The sequence below is a fragment of the Mirounga angustirostris genome, unplaced genomic scaffold (assembly GCF_029215605.1).
Source record: "Mirounga angustirostris isolate CCGP_5_RB_7025 unplaced genomic scaffold, mMirAng1.0.hap1 SCAF_12, whole genome shotgun sequence".
In the NCBI taxonomy this organism is placed as follows: domain Eukaryota; kingdom Metazoa; phylum Chordata; class Mammalia; order Carnivora; family Phocidae; genus Mirounga; species Mirounga angustirostris.
The window spans coordinates 61425660-61447757 of record NW_026991720.1 but is presented as its reverse complement, the minus strand read 5'-3'; the positions used below and the strand labels follow the sequence as shown (position 1 = coordinate 61447757).

Sequence of the window (22098 nt, the reverse complement as noted above, 5' to 3'; positions counted from 1 at the left end):
AAGCTTCCCTGGGAATAAATTGGAAGAAAAAAAAATATGAAGTATATTTATGTGAGCAAATCTTAGCTAAATAATTGGACTGAAAGAATGAGTTTTGGTAAACAGCCTTGCATTCCCCCTCAGCCATTTACAGCTGGGCAACCTTTGACAAGTTCCAAAGCCTTACTTAGTTTTCTCATCTATAAAATGAGCCTCATTATACCTACCTTTTATTGTTTTGGTTGGGTGGGGGGAAGAGACTATAGCTAATGGTATTTATCAATCAGCATCTCAACCTATAAGCACATGATACTCACAAAATAGGAAAATCCCAGAAGTTTTTTGTTTTTTGTTTTTGTTTTGTTTTGTTTTAGTAGGCTATATATAGAAGTAGAAGGACAGAAAAACCAAGAAGGATAATGCACCTGGTTGCTGGAAACCAAAGAGAGAGAAAAAGCGACATAGAGTTACAGTGACTTGGTAGAAGGGACCACGTAAATAAATATTCTGACCTCACTCTTCTTTCTTCCTTTGATTTCCAACCAAACCCTAAGCTAGAGGTTATCAGAGACCAGTTGCTTTATTCCATGCAAGTCAGCCCTAAGGGAAAACTGTAGGATGCAGAAGGGTGGAGAAAGCACCTAGAGGAGCAAAAGAAAGCTGACTCCCACAAAAATAATAGCTCATGATTAGCAAGCATTTTCTATGTAACAGACACAGATGCTTTACTGTGTCATTTCATTTCATTCAGATAATGTTCTTTATGGTGAATACTACTATTTTCCCATTTTATAGATGAGGAGCCTGAGATTTACTACAATTTGCTAACTTGCCGAAAGCCTCAGAACTAAGAGGTGTAGGCAGGAATTGATGTGCCATAGCCCATCACTGCAGAACAATAAATTGTAGTGTTTCATAATTATCATCACCACCCTCAAAACCATTTAATTCCAACCCCTCCAGCAATTATATTTCTAGGAATTTAACTCAGTTATAATAATGCATGTGCATAAAGAAGTATGTTCAGAAATGTTGTTTATAACACTGTATTAGCAAAAGATAAAAAATGTAAATGTCTATGAACTTGGACAGATTAAAGAAGCTACAGTACATTTATAAGATGATATTTCTCTTTACCACATAGTAAAAAAGGCAGCTCTAGGAGCACTGTGTATTAATATATATTGATAATATTGTTTAAGAACAGTGTGTATAATACCGTTTCTATTAGAAAATAGAATATATTCTAGTCGCTAAAAGAGTGTTTTTGGAAAAATACCTAAGAAACTGGTAACTTAGTTGCCTCTGGGGAAAGCAATTGGGTGGCAGGTGAAATGAAGTTAATTTTTTTATTTCACAACTTTGTACTTTTGAAACTTTTCCCGTAGTCATGTAATACCTACATTAAAAGCATAAATTAATTAAGGGAAAATTGAATTGTACATGATTAGGGACCTTCTGGGGACTCTTGTAATTTGGGAAACAGTGAAAGAAAATGCACATGAATAAAAATCAGTTTTCTTAATCTTCAGATCCTGAGCAATTTGCTTTTTCAATAACAAAATCCTTTCAGCTGGTTAAAATAATGCAAAATAAAGAGTAAACTTCCACATGTATGACACAGGGCTGCAAAAGCAAGAACTGTATGGTAAACGATGAGAAATCGGGCCCTTGAAGACAGGTACCAGGTAGGTCACAAGGCAAACTGCGCATAATACCGCAAACACAAACAACGCAGCGTGAGAACACCCCAGGAGGACGGCTATTTTTTTTTTTTTTCAGCAACTTTCCTGGCCAAATGAAGCAGGTGGCAAAAACACAGCTCCTGAACCCCAGGGGATTTACAAGAGCTCTGTCCTCTGCATAGGACCGGCATCAGCCTTCCAGGTTTTCATCCCCTCCAAGAAAGCTGACATTGTTGTTTGTCACAGCATTTTCAAATTGGAAAGATCAAGACAGAAATTTCGGCCATCAGGAATGGAGAGACTGGCCAGTGAAATGAAGGAGTTGGTGATGAAGATGACTGTTGCCTGGACAGCCATTTTTTTTTTTTTTTTTTAAAGAAGGATGCGCCCACCAGAGTTTAAATTGTTGATCTCCTCCATGTGTTACCAGAAAGAAATGTCCTTCTTAGACTAGGAGGCAGTTTCAGGAATTTCTGTAAATTCCCTCCGGAATTTACAGATGCTCTCAGGATTTCTGGGATTCTGATCCTCCTGCTAACTCGGAGTAGGACGTAGAAGTTTGGTGCTGGGCGCAGCTGTGAGAATGGAAAGGATGCTCTACTCCCGGAGCGACTGGGGCTCGGGCACTTAGCCCCTCCCGCTTCCGAGCCCCGCCTCCCCGCAGGGCGAGTCCTATAAAGTCGCGGCGAGCCGGGTCCGCCGGCCGGTCTCGGATTAGTCCCACTTCGGGATCGACTGGATCACGCGCCCCTTTCCCGGAGCAGTGCCCGTCGGAGCCATGTCCCAGGGCCTGTGCCACGAGGAGTTCGCCCGAGCGGGCAAGCAGGCGGGGCTGCAGGTCTGGCGGGTCGAGAAGCTCGAGCTCGTGCCGGTGCCCCAGAGCGCTTACGGCGACTTTTACGTCGGGGATGCCTACCTGGTGCTGCACACCGCCAAGGCGAGCCGGGGCTTCACCTACCGCCTGCACTTCTGGCTGGGTAAGGGGGTGCAGGCAGCGGGACCCCGACGCGCCCAGGTCGTGGAGGGGCGAGGCCGCGGGAGGCTGAGCTTGGCAGCTGGAGGTGGGGCTGGGGCGGGGGGAGAGGGGAACCGCACACGGGAAGGGCCTGGGACCCGTCGCGCCCGTCGCGTCCCCTCCGGGCGGCCCCCTTTGGGCTGCCCGCCTTCTCCACGCCAGAGTCCGCTCTTGAGAACGCGGCTGCGAACGCGCGGCACAGAGTGGTCGGGAGCAGTCTTACCCCCCGGGCTTTGACCTCTGTCAGGCCGGTCCCCCCGGGCTTTGACCTCTGTTGCTTGGAGGCTGGTTCCTCTCGCTTCTCCCCCTTGCACCTTCCAGTTTGGAAACCGCGCTCCCGCCCAGGGCCGCTGCTTAGCGCACCCTGGCTCTGACCAAGCCCCGCTCACCTTCCGGCAAGTTCAGTCCTGGTTTCCCTGTCAGGGAGGAGATGAAGTCAAACCAGTTTGTAGGAATCCGCCGCAGCTGTGGAGAGGTACCCCCCCCCCGACACACGAACACCCCCGCCTCCCTTTTCTCTAGTTAATTTATTTTTATTTTTTGCCCTTGGGCCCCAGCTTATATTTCTCCACACATTTTGGCAGTTAATGCTCTGGGCGACTTTAAATCAGAATCCACTTGCTCCACACTGCTCACACGGTCGGCTAACGAATTCCTGCTGATCAGGATGTTGGCGACCCTGGGTGGAAAAGAGAAAAAAATACCGCTCTTGTCAATATAAATAAATAGCTTTATATGGCACATGTATTACTTAAATGAGTTGCTTTATTATAATAGTTATTTGTATTATTGTTATTTATCTATTTGAACAAGGACACAATGTGAAACAAAACAGCTCCTTCAGCAATAGTGATTATTTTGGGCGGCACTTGGGCCAGGTTGTCAGAATACTGGGCCTTGTGTGTTCTACTTTTTCCACCTTCTACTTTTACTCGTAAACATCCTGAATGTCCAACCTCTCCCTGTAGGATCCTGCACCAGTGGACACACCCCGTCTAACAACGTGCCGATTATCTGAGACTTAGGGCCTTCTTTTAAAACTAGCTTGCCTCCCCTGGACTTCGCGTTCTTTATTTTTAGCTTTATTCCTGAGCCTGTGGGGAGACCACACAAAACCACACACACACGCATTTTGAAGTCCTTGAAAAGCCATCATTTTTATTTCTAACATCTGAAGAACTTAAGAAATAACATGGCAGAAACCATTAAGAAGTGATGTTCTCAACGGTAGTGAACCCCTGAAACAGACACTCCAAGTGAGAAATACAAAGAGGGAGAAGGATTGTTTTTATTATAGCGTTTGATGTTAAAATTTTGTGCTTGCTTGACGAAGCTCAAGCTGAGTTCCAAACACTTTTTGGTTTCCCAGTGTAGTGTCACTATTCCTACGATAAATAGACAGTGATCTACTTATATTTTATACCAGAAATCACTGAAACGTTAATATAAAACCATGTTCAGAATAGTAATGTCCTCATCTTGGTCTTTCTATTCAGAACTTGGATCTAGAATGAATAAAAGCGTCTGAAATGCCACATTTGTAATTTTGGTGAATTAAGATATGAAGGGACCTCATATCTTGCTGTAGACAACAGTTTTTCAGAAGACTGCAAGAGGCTTTGAACACAGTTTGTGGGGGTTTTTTGGGGGTAGTGGTGGTTATTCTATGGGTTCTTTCTTATCCAAAGAAGCTCGCTCATTAAACAAATTGTTTTTTAGGGTTTACAGATTCACATTAGCTCAATCATTCATTTAGTGCTCACCAATTTTGAAAACTGTAATAGAAAATGCTTTGGGCAAAAACACTTCATGATTGTCAAGATCTACTAAAACTGAAGTTAATAGTGTGTTAATTAATAAGTTAATTCATTCAATAATTATTCAATGTGCCCAGCATTGTGTAAGGCATTTCTGCATGTGACTGATTTATGAACCTTCTCCGAAAGTTTATAATCTCAAAGATACAATAAGACAAAAAGTGATATAACACAGGCAGAACGGCTAAACGCTGTGAAAGAGACAGTGTCTGTAGTTATGGGGAAGCAGGGAAGGAGAGAAGCTTTGACAGAAAAAAGGAAAATGAGGGTGATTGGAAGGGATCTTGTCCAAGAGAGAATCCTGGGGAACGTGGAAAAGTTTAGAGTAAAATGGTCCACTGGGCCTTTCGATGGAATTGTTCGGCAGCTCTTCCTACTTTAGTTCCCGGAAGCAAGCTGGATTTCATCCAAAATCTTCTACCCTAAGACCTAAATTTGGATGAATTCATGAGGATTAATCAGAGAGACAGATTGAGGAAACGTTCCAAGAGGGAGAGCTGAAAGTTCAGGGGGAAAGGAAGTTTAACTAAAGGAAATCACTAAACCAGAACTAAACTCAGAAACTAAAGAGTCCTCTTTCCTGCCCTGTCTCTCAGAGGCTTTCCATGATACCCTCACGTATCTCAGATTATTTCCTTTTATTATTTTCTTTTTTACTTACTTTACTAAGTAAGAATTTGTTGCATATAACTTAAAAGTTGTTGCACTGGTCCTTCCATAAAAACCATTTCAGCTTTGTACCTAGCAGTTTAAATGCATCTGCCTTCTGCTTCTCGTTACTTAGAGCATCATGTCTATGAGCACAGCTGGATGATAAAGCTACTCAGTCACATCCTGGACCTACGCTACAAACACCCACCCTCATCATTTCTCTTTTCCAGTTTTAAACTTTACATAAATGTATTTGAGAGCAGTAAACATTTGTAGTATATCTAGTCTGTGCTAGCTTCTATGCAAGGCACAGGGAATCCAAAGAATTAGATTACAATAAACAGTGTATAATTCAAGGAACTTATAATATATAAGGGCTGGTGAGGGTGCTGAGAAACCAGATTTTTATACATTGCTGGGGGGGGGAATATAAAATGGTACAGCCATTATGAAGAAGAGTTTGACAGTTTCTTACAAAACTAAACTTGCAACTACCGTATGACCCAGCAATTGCATTCATGGGCGTTTATTCCAGAGAAATGAAAATTTATATTTATGTAAAAACCTACACATGTCCATAGCAGCCTTATTTGAATAGACAAAAACTTGATTCAGTCCAGATATCCTTCCACGAGTGACTGATTAATCAAATTGTGGCATATCTATAACAGAGAATATTACTCAGCAAGAAAAAGGAACAAACTATTGATACATACAATTCAGATGAATCCCCAGTAAATTATTCTGAGTGAAAAAAAACAATGCCAAAAGGTTCCATACTGTGTGATTCCATTTATATAACATATTTGAAATAACAAGTTTAGATTTGCTGTTATCAGAGGTTAGGGATGGGGTGGGGAGGGGGTGATACAGGTGGGAGATGGGGTAGTTATAAAAGGGCAACTTAAGGGATTTTTTGGCGATATAACTATATAGTATCTTGACTGGGATGATGAATACATGAATTTACAGGTGATTTAGAGAACTAAACACACATAGAAGAGTGCAGGTAAAACTGGGGAAATATGAGAAAGATAAGTGGATTGTGTCAGCCTCAATATCCTGATTTTTGCATTCTGTACTGTACTGTGCTTATATGCTTCTGGTTTAGTATATTGTGGTATACCAGACTATACTCTAGTTTGAAAAATGTTACCAATTGGGGAAGTTTGGTCTGTCGATCTATGTCTCTCCTCCTACCAATACCACACTGTCTTAATTATTGTACCTGTATAGTAAACCTTAATATCAGATAGAGTTATTCCTCTTATTTTTCTTTGTCAAGATATTTTAACTCTTTCAGGGCCTGTGCCTTTTCATATAAATTTTACAGTAAACTTATATAATCCAAATAAACCTTCCTATGATTTTTATAGGAATAGTGTTAAACTTGTAGATCAACTTAGGGAAAATTAACATCTTTATTATATTGGGTCTTACAGTCCATGAACACTATATCTTTTTTTTTTTTGAACACTATGTCTTTATATTTATTAAGGTCTTTGATTTTTTTCATTAACGTTGTATAATTTTTAGCATATAGATCACGTACGTGTCATCACATCCCCGAAACAATTTTAGGAAGTTTGCCGCATATGTACAAATATAATGTAAGGCAACAGAATATAAAATAACATAACACAAAAGAACATATCATAACTTGAAAGACATTGGTAAAAGACGTCAGAAAAGGGAAAATAAATGGGGTCATAAGCAAAATTCATAGAGCAAGTTCATATGTTCCTGAACATTGCTAAAACTGCATCATGATATCACTGAATTGGATTCTAGTTTTCACATTCAAAGGCTGGTATTGGCTTCTTTAGGATCTTTCAACTTCTTTAGAGCAAGGATTCTAGTTTATTCATACTGATATTCCTTGGCCAAGCAGAGTACACAAGCATCAAAAAAATGATAGCATAATTTAATTAACTTACTTTCAGTTCATTCATTAATTGCATGCCTGTCCATTTATATCCGTGTAAAGAAATTTGCGTTTCAACTTGTGCTCAAGTAAGAATGTTTATGTCAAACACATTATCCTTAACACTTTCGATATTAATCTTGATTTAAACTTCCCTCTTAAAACATCTCTGTGCAAATCTACATCTATGTCTTTATTAGTATTCTCATTTATGGATGGGAAAGTGGGCAGAATGGCACTAATGTTCTTTCTGACTGCAAAGTCGCATATGTGTTTTTTTTCCTGTGACCACAAGTTTATAAAATTGTTACCATGTCAAATACTCTTACAGCTAGTGGATTCTTTTCCTGAGAAGGTAAGTTGCTACACAGGTTCCCTTTGAGAGTAAGGGAGGAATGTAAAGAAATACAGTTTTTCCATTAATATAGCTGTTTCCCTTTCAGTTTTGGTGAATACTCTCAATTGGGGTTTCCTGTGAACTGTAGTATTGTTACGGCTTCTAAACTTTTCTACATCAGTTATCTGCGGAGGAAAATAGCATAACCCCGTCACCACAAAATGTTACTGCTAATGAAATTCTGAGTATAAAGAACTATCAATTGCTATTGTAGTTTCTAAGAGCCTGTGCTTCAGAATCACAGAAACCTGCCTCTGTGTCATGTTCTACCAGAGGCCAACTTTATGATGTTACTTGGCCTCTCGAAGCCTTTACTGGATCTGTTGTACGTGGTGGAAAATATTTTTGCTGCATGTGTTAGCTTGAAGATTAAATGAGATCATCCGTGTAAACCACTAGCATAGTATCTGGCCCATATCAAGGATAGTATAAATGTATAAATGTTGGCTATTATTATTTCTAGAATCATTGATGATTTTTACACAGCTCTTATGTAGTAAGGGTTTTGAAGTGTGTTTTCTAAAATTTGAGTTTCCCTCAGGACTGGCTCGGATCCTTGGGCACATGGAAGACGCCGGGGCTGAAGAATTGGTGTTTTGACCTCAGCGAGGTTGCCTGGATGGGATTTATACTAGAACTGTGAAAATTAAATGTGTGTTGTGTGTTAAATTCTTGGATTAATAACACCTACATTCACATTCAATAGATGTGAATCTTATTAATCTCTTATTCTCCCTTTCCACGTAGAGAATATGATCTTACACCAATAAAATAATGAAGTGGGGGCACTAGGACTTAAAAATAGGGATAAGGTCAATTTTCCCATTCTAAAAACCACTTGCTTTTCTAAAGCTATTTATCTATAGCCTATGATGTTCATATTCCTTACAAATATTAACATATTGGCATATTGATGCTAAAAAAACTAAAACAATTGGAAAACATTCTCATAGTCTGATCTGATTAGCAAATGAATCTGAATCCTACTAGAGTATAGTGCTATATCTTCTTGAGCATATACAGATAGCAGTGTCATGTGTTGTTTTTTTTAAGATTAACTTATTTATTTTAGAGAGAGAGAGAAAGGGAGGGAGAGAGAGCATGAACGGGAGGGGCAGAGGGTGAGGGAGAGAGAGGGTCCCAAGCAGACTCTGCAAGGAGCACGGAGCCCAACATGGGGCTCCATTCCACGACCCTGAGATCATGACCTGAGCCAAAACCAAGAGTAGGACAGTTAACCGACTGTCCCACCCAGGTGCCCCCAGCAGTGCTTCTTTTAAACAGTTTTTAAAAAGAATTGAAAAGCAAGAACAAAACAATTCTTGTAGCTATTAACAAAATAATATTTTTATATTACAACATTTCTGTCAAAAGATTGTTCTGCTGAAGACGGTTTATTGTATTGATGTATATATAATTCAAAGAAAATTTCTGAGCCTTTTGTATCAAAAATTCTGCCTTAGTCATTTTCCTGGCTTGAGAAATGCAGTGCTGTCCTTTGCTGTTTCAGGAAAGGAGTGCACTCAGGATGAAAGCACAGCGGCTGCCATCTTTACTGTTCAGATGGATGACTATTTGGGAGGCAAGCCAGTGCAGAGTAGAGAACTTCAAGGCTATGAATCTACTGATTTTGTTGGCTACTTCAAAGGAGGTCTGAAATACAAGGTAAGCCGCTCTCTTGAACTCTTTCCATTATGACCCCCTTTCTCCTCCTATGCATCCACACCTCATGTCTTCAGAGAATGGAAGTTCATTGAGGGCAGGGTTTTTTTGTTTTGTTTTTGTTTCAATATGTTTTGTTTACTGATACATACCAGTACCTGCTGGATACATAGTAGGTACTCAATAAATGTTTGTGGAACATGAGTGTAATATGTGAAATGTTCTGGATTGATTTCATTTAATAGGTTAATTTTTAATAAAGTTAAGAGCTTTCAGTAATGTTGTCACAAGAAAGCCCTTTAAAATTTTGTGGAGTTACTTCGATAATTAAATATTAGCAACTTGGGTATTCACAATTTCTGTTAATGCCATTCTAGAGAACCTCTGAAGTTACTGCAAATGACCCAAGACTTGGGAATCTCAGTTGTTCTGGAATGTTTTAGTGCAATATTTATAACAATTATAATTCCAGCTACTTCTATAGAAAGAACTATACACACATTTCTCAAATAGTGTGGTTTGATCTTGGAAATGATACAAATGAAACAAACCATTGAGTTAAATATATGTGTGGTTCAGCCTCACAAAGTCAAATATACCTACACTGCTACACACACCTGCCCACAATTTATGTGTTTTGGCCTGAAACACTGATCATCAACCAGCTTTTCTCCTGGGGGAAAAAGAAAAAAAAAACAAGTTAAGTAGTTCTATTCTTTTAAGGCAACCTTCAGTGAAAGACAGCCTTTTTTGGGGGGGAATTCCCTCCATGACCCTTGTGGACTGGCCACTCTTCACAATCTCCCCTGCCCCCGAGTGTTCAGTTATAGTGTGAGAAATACCTCCCTAGACAAACATTTCAGAAGCAATCCTTTTCAAAATCAGACATGCTCCAACAGGTCTTCTGCAGACCCCACCACCTCACCCTTTAAGCCTGTTAGCTTACTAAAGACTTAAAACCTCAGAGCTAAACTAGAATTCTGAATATGTATTGAATTTATCTACTACAATGCCAGGGTTTATTTCTACTTTTGCCTGATCAGAGCCTTAGTGAATATTTTGTGATGCTATTGAGGTGAGGATAAACACATATAAATTCTCTTCTCTCTTGAAATGATGTTTTTCACTCTAGGTTATGAACAACCCTAGATATGAAACAATGTATGACTTCTCATTTCATTTAATTCACATGAGTTCCTACAGTTTATGTCAAATGATCCTGAAACTTCCTTTATGTCAATGAAACCAACATTTTGAATAAGCTGGGTCATGTAGTTACTAAAAGCATGTAATGTGACAACATCCTGGTTATGACCCATTTCTGCTACATATGACTTGTTTACTTCAGGGCAAGTAAGCTTTCTGTGCTGTTTCCTCAAATATGTAATGGGTATAACAACAGCTTCCTCATATCGGTGTTGTAAGGATTAGGGATCAAATTAAATAATAACGTGCATATACAGTCAGTAGGAAATTGTGATATTATTAATCCTTCTGGCTGTTAGCAGGACCTCTGAAATCAAACTCCTGGATATATATTTAAAGGTGGACATGAAAAAGCAATTTTACAGTTATAAGGTAATTATCTTCTACATCAAAATCACAAATCAGCATTTTTTAGAAAGATGGTATTTGCTAATGGAGGTCAAATTTATCAGCAAAAAAATCAGTTCACTGTCTTATCATTAGTGACATTGAGCAGATGACAATGTGTGCAGTTGCAAAGTACTTGATAAGAAATTTGGAAGCAAGGATAATTTGCCACCCAGAATAGCAAAGACTATTTTTTTAAAGATCTTATTTATTTTGAGAGAGAAGGAGAGAGAGAGGATACAAGCGGGGGAAGGGGCAGAGGCAGAAGGAGAGAGGGAGAGAATCTCAACCAAACTCCATGCTGAGCTCCGAGCCTAACACGGGGCTCAATCTCATGACCCTGAGATCATGATCTGAGCTGAAATCAAGAGTCAGATGCTTAACCAACTAAGCCACCCAGGTATCCCAGAATAGCAAAGACCATTATGTTGTACTTAATTTCATACTTATAAGAATGTGCTAAGCATTTCATGTCTATTATCTCCTTTCATCCAAATAACACCCCCTAGGTGCAGTTTCTATCATTGTCACCCTATTAAGATAAGTAAACAAAAGCTTTGAGAAACTATGTAACTTAGCAAGGTCTAACTGGATATGTGACTGGGTGACCATCTGACTTCAGTGCCTAAGCTAGTAATCACTATACTATGATGCTCTCAATATAAATAAATGGCTCAAATATCAGGATGAATTTTTTTATTTAAGATTACTCTGTGAAACAGGGTATCGTGTCTGTTTGGAATGGACACAGTCTGGCCAAGCCTACCATTACCAAGCCAGCAGCTGCCATATTTAGTTGCCGTGTGTAAGGGAAAGATTCAGAGAGGCAACATTAAGACCATCTTGTCAGGTCATTTAATTCACCTGAGGTTTCTTTTTTTTTTTTTTAAAGATTTTATTTATTTATTTGAGAGAGAGAATGAGATAGAGAGAGCATGAGAAGGGGGAGGGTCAGAGGGAGAAGCTGACTCCCTGCTGAGCAGGGAGCCTGATGCGGGACTCGATCCCAGGACTCCAGGATCATGACCTGAGCCGAAGGCAGTCGCTTAACCAACTGAGCCACCCAGGCGCCCTCCCTGAGGTTTCTTTTTATGAGGTTTTTTAGGCTGGGGGAGTTCTAGAGGAGTAATATTTACCACTACTTCCTTTTTTTTTTTTCCTTTCTTAAAGATCGTATTTATTTATTTGTCGGAGAGAGAGAGCACGAGCACACAAGCAGTGGAAGTGGCAGGCAGAGGGAGAAGCAGACTCCCCGCTGAGCAGGGAGCCCGACCTGGGAGACTCGATCCCAGGACCCTGGGACCGTGACCTGAGCCAAAGGCAGACCCTTAACCGACTGAGGCACCCAGGCCTCCCTTACCACTGCTTCTTTATATTAAATCTCTTTCCCAAGCTCAACAAGACCCGGCTCTTAGCCATGATTGTAAATAGTGACCATCAAACATCCATCAGCCAGCAAAACTGTGTTTACGGTGTCACTGATTTAGAGGATTATCCACCTTGCTTTCATTCTGCTGTGTGAAGGTAGAAAGAGACTGGGAGCTTCGAGGGTTAATTCAAACACTATTCCAGAAATACTTACTATCAAATACCAACATATATGAAACTTACAGTTTTTCTTTTGTGCCTTTTTCACATCAAATTTTATTAAGACAAAATTAATTTTTAAAGCACTGTTAAATGTTCACAGACGATATATCACTCTGATGGTTCACCATATGACAGTAGCTTAAATGTTACGTAAGTCTCCTCAGTCTGTTTTATATTTTATAACTTTTTTCAGATCACAGCGTTCTTACACTGTTTATCAGATCACAGTGTACTTATTTTTTTGAAAAGTGAAATGGCCAAGAACGGTAGTATATAGATGAAAACTTGTGTTTATTTTTATTGTATAATAGTTTGCTCATTTATGGCAATCTTGATAATATTATGGACTGAGAAATTATTATACAGTTCATAAAATTTGTGGTTATAATCGTCTTGAAGTCAACTTTTAGCCTATTGTAATAAAACCTTTCTATTCATGAGGGTCTTTTCCCGGAAAATGGTGGTAATTTAAAGTCAGTGGAAATTTCGTGGCACCTGGGTGGCTTAGTTGGTTAAATGTCTGCCATTAGCTCATGTCATGATCCCAGGGTCCTGGGATGATTCCCACCTCAGGCTCCTTGCTCAGCGGGAAGCCTGCTTCTCCGTCTGCAGCTCCCCCTGCTTGTGCTCTCTCTCTCTCTGACAAATAAATAAATATATAATCTTTAAAAAAAAAATAAAGTCAGTGGAAATTTCAGGAATGTGCTAATGATTACATAGGCAGCTTAACTTCTTTCTCTGGATTTACTATATTTACTATATATGTTTATGAATAAATTTTTTAAAAATATTTTGTTATTTATTTGAGAGAGAGAGAGCACACACAGGGAGAGGAGCAGAGGGAGAGGGACAAGCAGACCCCGCACTGAGCTACTGCTTCTTTTCATTTATGTCACAGGTTTTATCCACTGAAGGTTCTTAGTAAATACCTGCAATGTTAAGTTGAATGATTAAAACAGGAAGGACAAAAGGCCTTAAAAGAAAAAAAAATGGGTTGATTTGCCAAGGCATTCTCTTCTGTGTCCTTGCTGTTTCACATGCTCTGAGGTGGCTATTTTGTCTTGGGCTGACAGGCAGTTTTGGCACGTACACCTGTGGTTTTATGTGTTTTTATATCTAGTTAGAAGCCTCATCTCTTTTTGTTTTGTTTTCTGTCTTCCTCCCACTGATCAGGCCGGAGGTGTGGCATCTGGACTAAATCATGTTCTCACAAATGACTTGACCGCTAAGAGGCTCCTGCATGTGAAGGGTCGGAGAGTGGTCAGGGCCACGGAAGTTCCCCTTAGCTGGGACAGTTTCAACAAGGGCGACTGCTTCATCATTGACCTTGGCACTGTAAGTATTATTAACACATGCAGACGTCTAACGGAGAGTAAATTGTGTTCAGATCAAATCAGATGTACGTGCCGTGGAGGATAATCACATTTTCGACACACAGGGAACAGGTCATGTTTATGTGAGAGGCAATCATATCATAGGATGAATTGGCAAGTATTTAAATCACACAAAGTGAGACTTCAAAGTTTTTATTTTCTTTGATAGGTTTAGCATGGAGTAATGATTTAGTTCTTCCTACCATAGAACACACATAGAATAGTTTTTAATATATTTACCCTCTGTCTGAATGGAGCTTCCGCTAATTATTTTTGTCCTTAATTGGGTGTGGGAAAACATTATTTGAGGGGCAAATGGAATTTCCTCCAGAAAGCAAAGTTTCTAGGATTTCAAATGGACATAAGATGAGTCTAAACAACTTGCCTGAGGAGATTTTAGGGGATATTTTGGGATATATATCACACATTTACTACACCATACTATTTCATACTTTTTAATTATTTTAGGGTATTAAGAGAAAAGGCACGAGTGTAGATATTAAGTATCATCTTAATGGGATGGGCAATATCTGACTTATGTTTTTTTCCAGGAAAAGAGGCCCCTCTGAGTTCACATATACTTACTAATAATTATTTTTTTTAAAGATTTTATTTATTTATTTTGAGAGAGAGTGGGAGAGAGCACAAACGAGGGTGAGGGGCAGAGGGAGAGGGAGAAACAGGCTCCCGCTGAGCAGGGAGCCAGATGTGGGGCTCGATCCCAGGACCCTGGGATCATGACCTGAGCTGAAGGCAGAAGCTTAACCGACTGAGCCACCCAGGCGCTGCAAATCATTATTATCGGTATTATTGCAAAGTCTTGTGCTAGACTCTAGATGGTGGGATTTAAGTTGGGTCTTTTAAAATTTGTAAGGTAGAAATAAAGTTGGAATAAAAGGCATTCTCTACCATTGAAAACCCATGGGCGAAGCAGAGAAGGCAGGAGAGCCCAGAGCCTTTATGATGCCCTTTTCCTCCTCCTCATGGTCATCCTTCTCATTACACCATGTATATCAGCATCCTGCTCGTCGTCAGGAACATTTCTGTGCTCAGCATTGTACAGAGACTTGCTCTGACCAGTGCTGATTCAGTTAGCCTGAGGCTTGCACCGGCTGTGGAATTTCTTCCCAGTGCACAGCCAGTGAATGGTGAAGCCAGGATTCCACCCTGGGGATGTCTGATTCCCACCTGAGCATTTTATTTTATTGCCTCTCCATGGGCAGTATTTTGGGGAAAAGCATCAGACAAAAGCCAAAAGAGTTTATTCCACGTGCAGAGAGAAGGGACACTAAGGGTTTTGAAAACGGAGCCCCGCAGTCAAGGTTCTGTTAAGGCAATATTAACTTAGCAACAGCACAGAGATTAAGTGTGCTAAGGTTATAAATCATTTGGAAAATGGCTCCAGGCTATAAACTTCGTGGGTTTCTCTCAGTTAGGATACACCTATAGTTTTATTACTGCTAATGTAATTCGGCTACCTTGGATCACACCAGCTTGTGTGCAGAGTTGCGATCATCATGTTAATAACGCCCAAAGTACAGTTCTCAGTATCACACTTACACATCTGCACCGAAAATGGCAGTACCACTGTCCTGAACCTCACGGTGAATTTCTTGGAAAAGCCCTTTTCAACTTTAAATGCTAACCCGTTCCCCTAACCGGCTTCTCCTAACATTTTTATAGCCCTTTATCCCTTGATAATTTATGAAGTGTTTTAACATAGAAGATAGTATTTTTCATAGAAAAAAGAGACCTCAGTTTTCCTCCAAGCTGACTTTAATCTTAGATTCTCATCTATAAAAGTCGATTAGATGATCTCTGGGGCTTCTACACAGAAGAGACACTTTCCGTTGATAATGTAATTCATCACTGCCATTACGTGAACACACTTCTTTCTTAAAATAGCTTTTTATGTGTAATGTAATTGCTCCACACATTCAATAATCTCTTTAATTACCATGAATGGCTTCCAGTTCAGCTTTCTACCTGCTCTTTAATCTTGAGCAAGTTATTAACCTCTCCAGAGCCTTAACTTCCTCATTTATTGTTTTCATCTTGACTCCAATTTCTGATGGTGCTTCTAACCTTAGCTGACTATGATTCACTCTCCTCTGACACAGAGTCACATCTGGAAATGACAGTTGTTATCGTGGTTTCACAAGAGAAAAAAAGCCATAGAGGGTGGGAGCAAGTCACTTGCATGAATACAGGTTGAGGATGACCTGCGGTTTTCTATTCTTAGTTTACATTCTTTCCACTACCCTAAGCTAACTTGGTGGGATATAAGATGGCATGGCTCTATAACAGAGTATCTTGTGATAGTTTCTGAATCTGCTCAATTCAGAATTATGTCTAATCTAGCTTAAAATCTTCTCAAAGTAGTATTGTTAATGAAATCATGTTGTTGTTGAGCAAGTATTGCGCTTCCACAGTGGATTAGATGGTTGGGTGCTGTGGTAGGCAGATGGTGGTTCCAGTGCCATATTCTGTCTTCCTGTGGGTAATGTCTGCCATGGGAGTATGACCAGTAAGTACAGGCTCCTGTAATACGGACAGAGCCGCTATTGTGAGATTCAAGGACATTTATCTGTTTAAGAGTAAATTATCTATTTTATAGAGTTAATTACCTTTAATGACTTTCAAGTTGTCTCCTGCTCTCATGCCTGGTTAGAGAGACATATGGAATGATTTTGTTGCAGAGATAGCTGATTATCTCTTATGTTGTAGAAGTATACTATACCCCAGAGGGATACCCTGGTAGGAATCAAGCAGTACTTCATACACTCTAGTCGTTTATTCACATGATCTCTTTTTATGTAATAACCTTTAACCAGTTGGTATGTTGCCAACAATCTCTGAATGGTGATAAGATCTTGCAATTACCTTGGAGACTTTATTTTTGGGGTGTGTCACGGTAGACAAAGAAGGACATGGGACCAAAACTTTCTCTACTATAAAAGCTTAATGAGTTCATGATTTCAAAATTACCTTCTGCATTAGAGAGTACAAAAGGAAGCCAGTGCAATTTCTTCAAGTTTGTTTTATTATCCAGGTATGAAAAAAGTAGGTTGGACCTCCAAAGTTCTCATCCAACTAGAGCCAGCTGGCCAAAACTAAGGTTATGGACATAACCTAAATCCTATATTTTGATTTTGTTTGGGGAAGTCAACTTTTTTGATGAACAATCACTAGTATTAATATGATATGCCATATACCTTTGAAACATATGCTGTTATAGGATTTGAGACTACAGAAAATATTTCCTGATATGACCATGTAACCACCTCGATCTAAAGCATGAGATTATAAAATTACCCATTTAATCCCTTTGAACTTTAAGAAATCATCAACATTTTAGAGGATGATTTGGATAAGCTATCTTATATTTAGTGTATTCTCAGAAAATAATATGGAACATGGCTAGATCTTAGCAATTTGGAATTTATCGAATCTTTGGAGAAGTGCTTTTGAACTGTGTATTTTAACGTTGGTGAATTTATCAATCATCAGTTTTAAAGCTATGAGGCGGTTGAGGTAGTTGTAGAAATGACTCACAAAATCACATCTAAATATATTGCAACAAAGCCATCAGTAACTACAGAATGTGAATGATAATGGAAAGAGTCTATAATTTCAAAGTTTGGGATCTGGAGCTAATGTTTTTGGAAATATGTGTCCGAGCCAGCCACTAATGGAGAGTCGGGTTTCACAGGCGGAGGAATTTCTGTGGTGAGTTACTAATTGTGCTGTTGGGCATGTTCCGTTTCCTTGTTAACTTGTTTGGTCAGTTTGCCCCACTCGCCTTGCTATTTATAACCTATTGCCCCTCTCTCATTGTTCCCTCCTGCTGCTTTGAAACAGCAGTCTACGCTTCCTCATTTACCAGTTGGTCCGCAACCCACGTTTCCTGACTTTTGCTCCCACCATTTCTTTGAGTCTGTTCATCCTACGGCAGCAATGGCTTCTGCTAAATCCAGTGGACACTGTTCATTATCCACTCCATCCCTGTGCTGCAACTGACACTGTTGATTACTCCCTTTTATCTCAGCCTCACTCCTCCTCTGGCTCCTTGCTTTTCCTCCCTTTCAAGCCATTCTTTCTCATTCTTCTTTGCATGGTCTGCCCACCCCCTCAAGTTTGTTTTGTTTTGTTTAAGGATTCCACTTTTGATCATTGTCTTTTTATACATTCTTCCTGAGCAAACTTACCCTCACCCAAAGCTTCAACTACTCACCCACTGGTAAATCTCAGTTTTATAGTCTCGCTCAGAACTCTTACGGGAGATCTATGTCAGCATTTCAGACTGCCTCCCAGATATTTCTTGTATCACAAGAACCTCAAACTCAACAAGTCTAAAAATGGAACTCGTCAACTTCACCCTCTCATTCCAAAATGATTTCTCCTCTTATTGTCCTTATAATGTTGAATGGAGCTACCCGTCATTCAGACCTCAAACTCCAAATCTAGAAATCATCCAGATGGCTTCTCCCAGAGGCTTTATGTTCAACTGGTCACTGGGCCTACTCTCTTCTACCTCCTGAGTGTCTCCTGAATCCTTCCCATGCTCTTTATCACCATGATACTGTCTCATTGTCCTGCACATGACGCTTTTCCTCAAGTCACCATGTTTTTGCTTTGTATACATTGTTTCCTTTGCCTAAAATCCACTCTTGCTCTCTATCACTTTTCTTTGGAAAGCATCCAATATCATCTCATCTTTAAATATTCAACTCCAATGTTGCTTTTTTTATGATGTGTTCCTTGGTCTCTTCCTCCGTCCTTCCCCAGTCCCACCTCGCACCCCTGTAGAATTAGGCAAGCCTTTATCTCATATTTCCTATCACCTTGCAGACTTGCCTTGAGCATTTTCCACATTGCTTGTCCATTCATTTATCAACCTCACTCACTCACTTTGTCCTTATTAGAAGACCCAGAATTTACAGTCACTCAACAAATGTACACCTGTCCAACACAAAGCATACAGTCTCATGCAGTCATGTGGATAGAGATATAATTTTCTTTTTTTCACCTGTAGCTCAACCTGTGTTCATAGCCAAGCTTCTATTTCCACAGAAGGGTTAAAAATAAAATGATCTTGCCCTATTAAGGTGAACCTTGTTTATCATGAAAGCAAATCAAACTTATCACACCCATCCCCTTTTCCATCCTTCAGGTATAGGGGATGTGTGTATGTGATATTATGGCCTGAGAATGGGGAACCGGGTTGAGAATGGAAGTGAGTCTGATTTGCATAGTTTAGCCCTCACTCCTCTCTAACATTCACTGAGGCTTTGCCGTTTCATTAATTCTTGAGCTTTGAGCTTTGAACTTTGGCCTCTGTCCCAAGACTTTTGCTGGAAAATATCCATGGCCTTACTTTGGTCTTTTGATATGCCCACCCTTTCTGGTTCTGTCAGCCATTATAGTAGCCCCTCTGGAATTCTGCCTTATTTTTCCCGTACCACATGCTGTTGTGGGGACACTGTACCCACATGTACCAGTGCCCTTCAGTCCAACTGCATGGACACTGCCCACTGTTGTTTCTAACTAATGTTCAGGGTCATGGATGAATATATGACAAATGTGTTGGAGGGGAATGTACTGAGCTCTTCTCAGAGATTCATTGCATCTGATCGAGTTTCCTAGTTCTCTTGTAATCCCCATACTTTTCTCTTCCTGGACCTGACCAACCAGTCTTATACCATTTCACAGTGTTGCCTACTGTGTGGTTCCTGCAATACACTTTAGTCCCTAAAGCCAAGACTCTTGATTCTTGATATGTAAAACCAATTTTCTGTAAATTGCTGCATTCTCACTCCTTCCCTCAGAAAACTTTACTCTCACAAAATCAAGGTTCTTTTAAATTAAACCTATTGGAATTTTGGAATTCTGTCTCTGCTTTTGGAATTTTGTCTCTGCTATGACTTAAACTGTTTATTTTAGAACAAAAAACTAGGGGCACCTGGGTGGCTCAGTCGTTGGGCATCTGCCTTCAGCTCGGGTCATGGTCCTAGGGTCCTGGGATTGAGCCCCAGATCGGGCTCCCTGCTCGGCCAGGAGTCTGCTTCTCCTTTTCCCACTTCCTCTGCTTGTGTTCCCTCTCTCGCTGTGTCTCTCTCTGTCAAATAAATGAAATCTTAAAAAAAAAAAAAAAAAAAAAAAGAACAAAAAACTGAGCAAAGTCTTCTTTGTTCTGGATAAATTCGTCCTTATCTGAAAGTAAGCCATTCCACTAGTTTTATAAGGAGAAAGCCTTGAGGCAACAAGAAAAGATAATGGGAAAAATAAACCTAATGTTAAATCTCTAAAATTTACCCTTCAACAAAAGTAGGGATGAATGGTATTTATTGTGCACTTGGTATGTGCTGGGTGCTGGAGTATAAAGATGGAAACCAAATAGTCTTTGACCTCCAGGTGCTGTCAAATGGTGAGAGGCACAGACAGATACACAGCTGGGAGTATGACGAGGTAGAAGTTAGGAAGGGCTGGAATGGAGACACAGACACATTACAATTAGAGAATAGATGAGGGACTAGGAAAGACAACTCCCAAGGTATTAGTATTTATGTTTTCATTCTCACAGTTTCACATTAGAATCATTGGGAAGAAGTTTTTAAAATATTGATGCATGTGTGATATGACCCCTAAAGATTCTGATTTTAAAGTTTTGGGATGGGACTTCGGGGTAAGTACTTTTTAGGCCCTACCCCAGGTCATTTTATTATACAGTTAACACTGAGAACCATTTCACTATGGGAAATGTCTAAAGGTGCAGGAAAATTCAGGGCTACGTATCTGAAAAGAATAGTAGATCAGTTAAAAATAGTTAAGTCACGGGCGCCTGGGTGGCTCAGTTGGTTAAGCGACTGCCTTCAGCTCAGGTCATGATCCTGGAGTCCCAGGATCAAGTCCCGCATCGGGCTCCCTGCTCGGCAGGGAGTCTGCTTCTCCCTCTGATCCTAACCCCTCTCATGTGCTCTCTCTCATTCTGTCTCTCTCAAATAAATAAATAAAATCTTTAAAAAAAAAATAGTTAAGTCACCAACTTATGTGGCTGACAGAAATTATTTTTGATGAAATGTGACTATAAAACTTCTTTGATCCAAATACTCTGAAGAGTATAGAGAACATAATTTTACCAACTCTCATTATTGCTATGAAAAGAATGCTCCAAAAGCTGTCACCTGGTCCCAGTAAGTGACATCACTACCAGCAGACAAGCTAAAGGGGTCCAAGTCATTTCCACTTCTCCTTGTCCTCCAGTTTACATCCAAAGGACATTGTTGATGAATCCTGGAGGCTTTAACCTTCTAGCTATCCCTTGATTCCTCTCTTTTCCATAGCCACTGCTCTGCCCTAGTTCACATGCAATCCCTTCCTTTCTGGTCACCGAGCCTTCAGTGGCCATGCATACCCATTCCATTCATCTCCCCTTCCTCAATCAGAGGTGTTTTTAAAAATACATGTATGTGTCATTGAATGATATTGAGTTGGTTTGGCTTTGGACAACAACAAGATAGGATGTAAATAAACACTCATTCATCCAAAACTAAAAAAAAAAGTCATGGTTTAAAGTTTAAAAATAGAAAAAGTTAGATTCCTGGAGGTATCTCACAAGTCAGTATGGTGTTTAAGTTATGCTTAGACTAGAGCCTCAGGCAGAGAGGATATCTGAATGAGCTTTTATATTTTGTTAACTAGATCTAAGGGAAAAGTAAGCACAGTAAAAATAAAGCCAGTAGAGGCAAGGGAGAGCAAGGGGTCTGGCCACCCTTCTCCTTTTATAAAATTGTAGATGTATTTAGAATAAATAACTTAGCAAAGGACAAAAGAGTAACAAGGCTATGCTGAATTCTTTGCACATGTTATGAGTCAACATCACATGGGCTGGTCTGGGTGCTCCTTTAAACTCAGCTTCTGAAATCTTGCTTCCCTTCAAGGGCATCGTTGAGCATTGTTTTATTTCTCCTCTTATTTCCTGCCCTCAAATGAGGTTTGGCTGCACTTTGATGTTTTTACTTGTTAACTCTGACCACATGGTTTAAAGGAAATTTTAGAAACCTCTAGTCTGTCCCCAGTACGGTTGTTTCCATGAATATCACTCACTCACTATTATTTCTTGTTATTGGTGGTCCAAACAAATTGCCTGTAACAGATTTGTCTTTACTCCCTTCTTTACTTTTCCAGCTATCCAGAGTAGTTTTGTTTTCCTTTAATAGTTTGTATATTGAGAGTTAATTATAATTTGACAAACTCCAGCACAGGGTGTTCATGGGCAATATATATATCAACAGATTTTGGCCAAAATTTAAGTGCATTTCAGTCTGAATTGAATGGATCCTTTCATATTCACAGGGGGCTTTATGTCCCTTCCCCCAAAGAAGTATAACACTTAGTGTTGAATTGTTAAAT

General features: G+C 39.8%; 1 protein-coding gene across 2 annotated transcripts in view; it reads left to right on the top strand.

The window, feature by feature from the left end:
• Positions 1-2359: 2359 nt before the first annotated feature.
• SCIN (scinderin) overlaps positions 2360-22098 on the top strand; it is an 85913-nt gene continuing 66174 nt past the window's right edge. For both annotated transcript variants that reach the window (XM_064575201.1, XM_064575200.1), the window contains exons 1-3: positions 2360-2641; positions 8979-9133; positions 13487-13648. In XM_064575201.1, the coding sequence (XP_064431271.1) occupies positions 2443-2641; positions 8979-9133; positions 13487-13648 (516 nt within the window). In that variant the 5' untranslated portion in view covers positions 2360-2442. The remainder of the gene's footprint in view (positions 2642-8978; positions 9134-13486; positions 13649-22098) is intronic.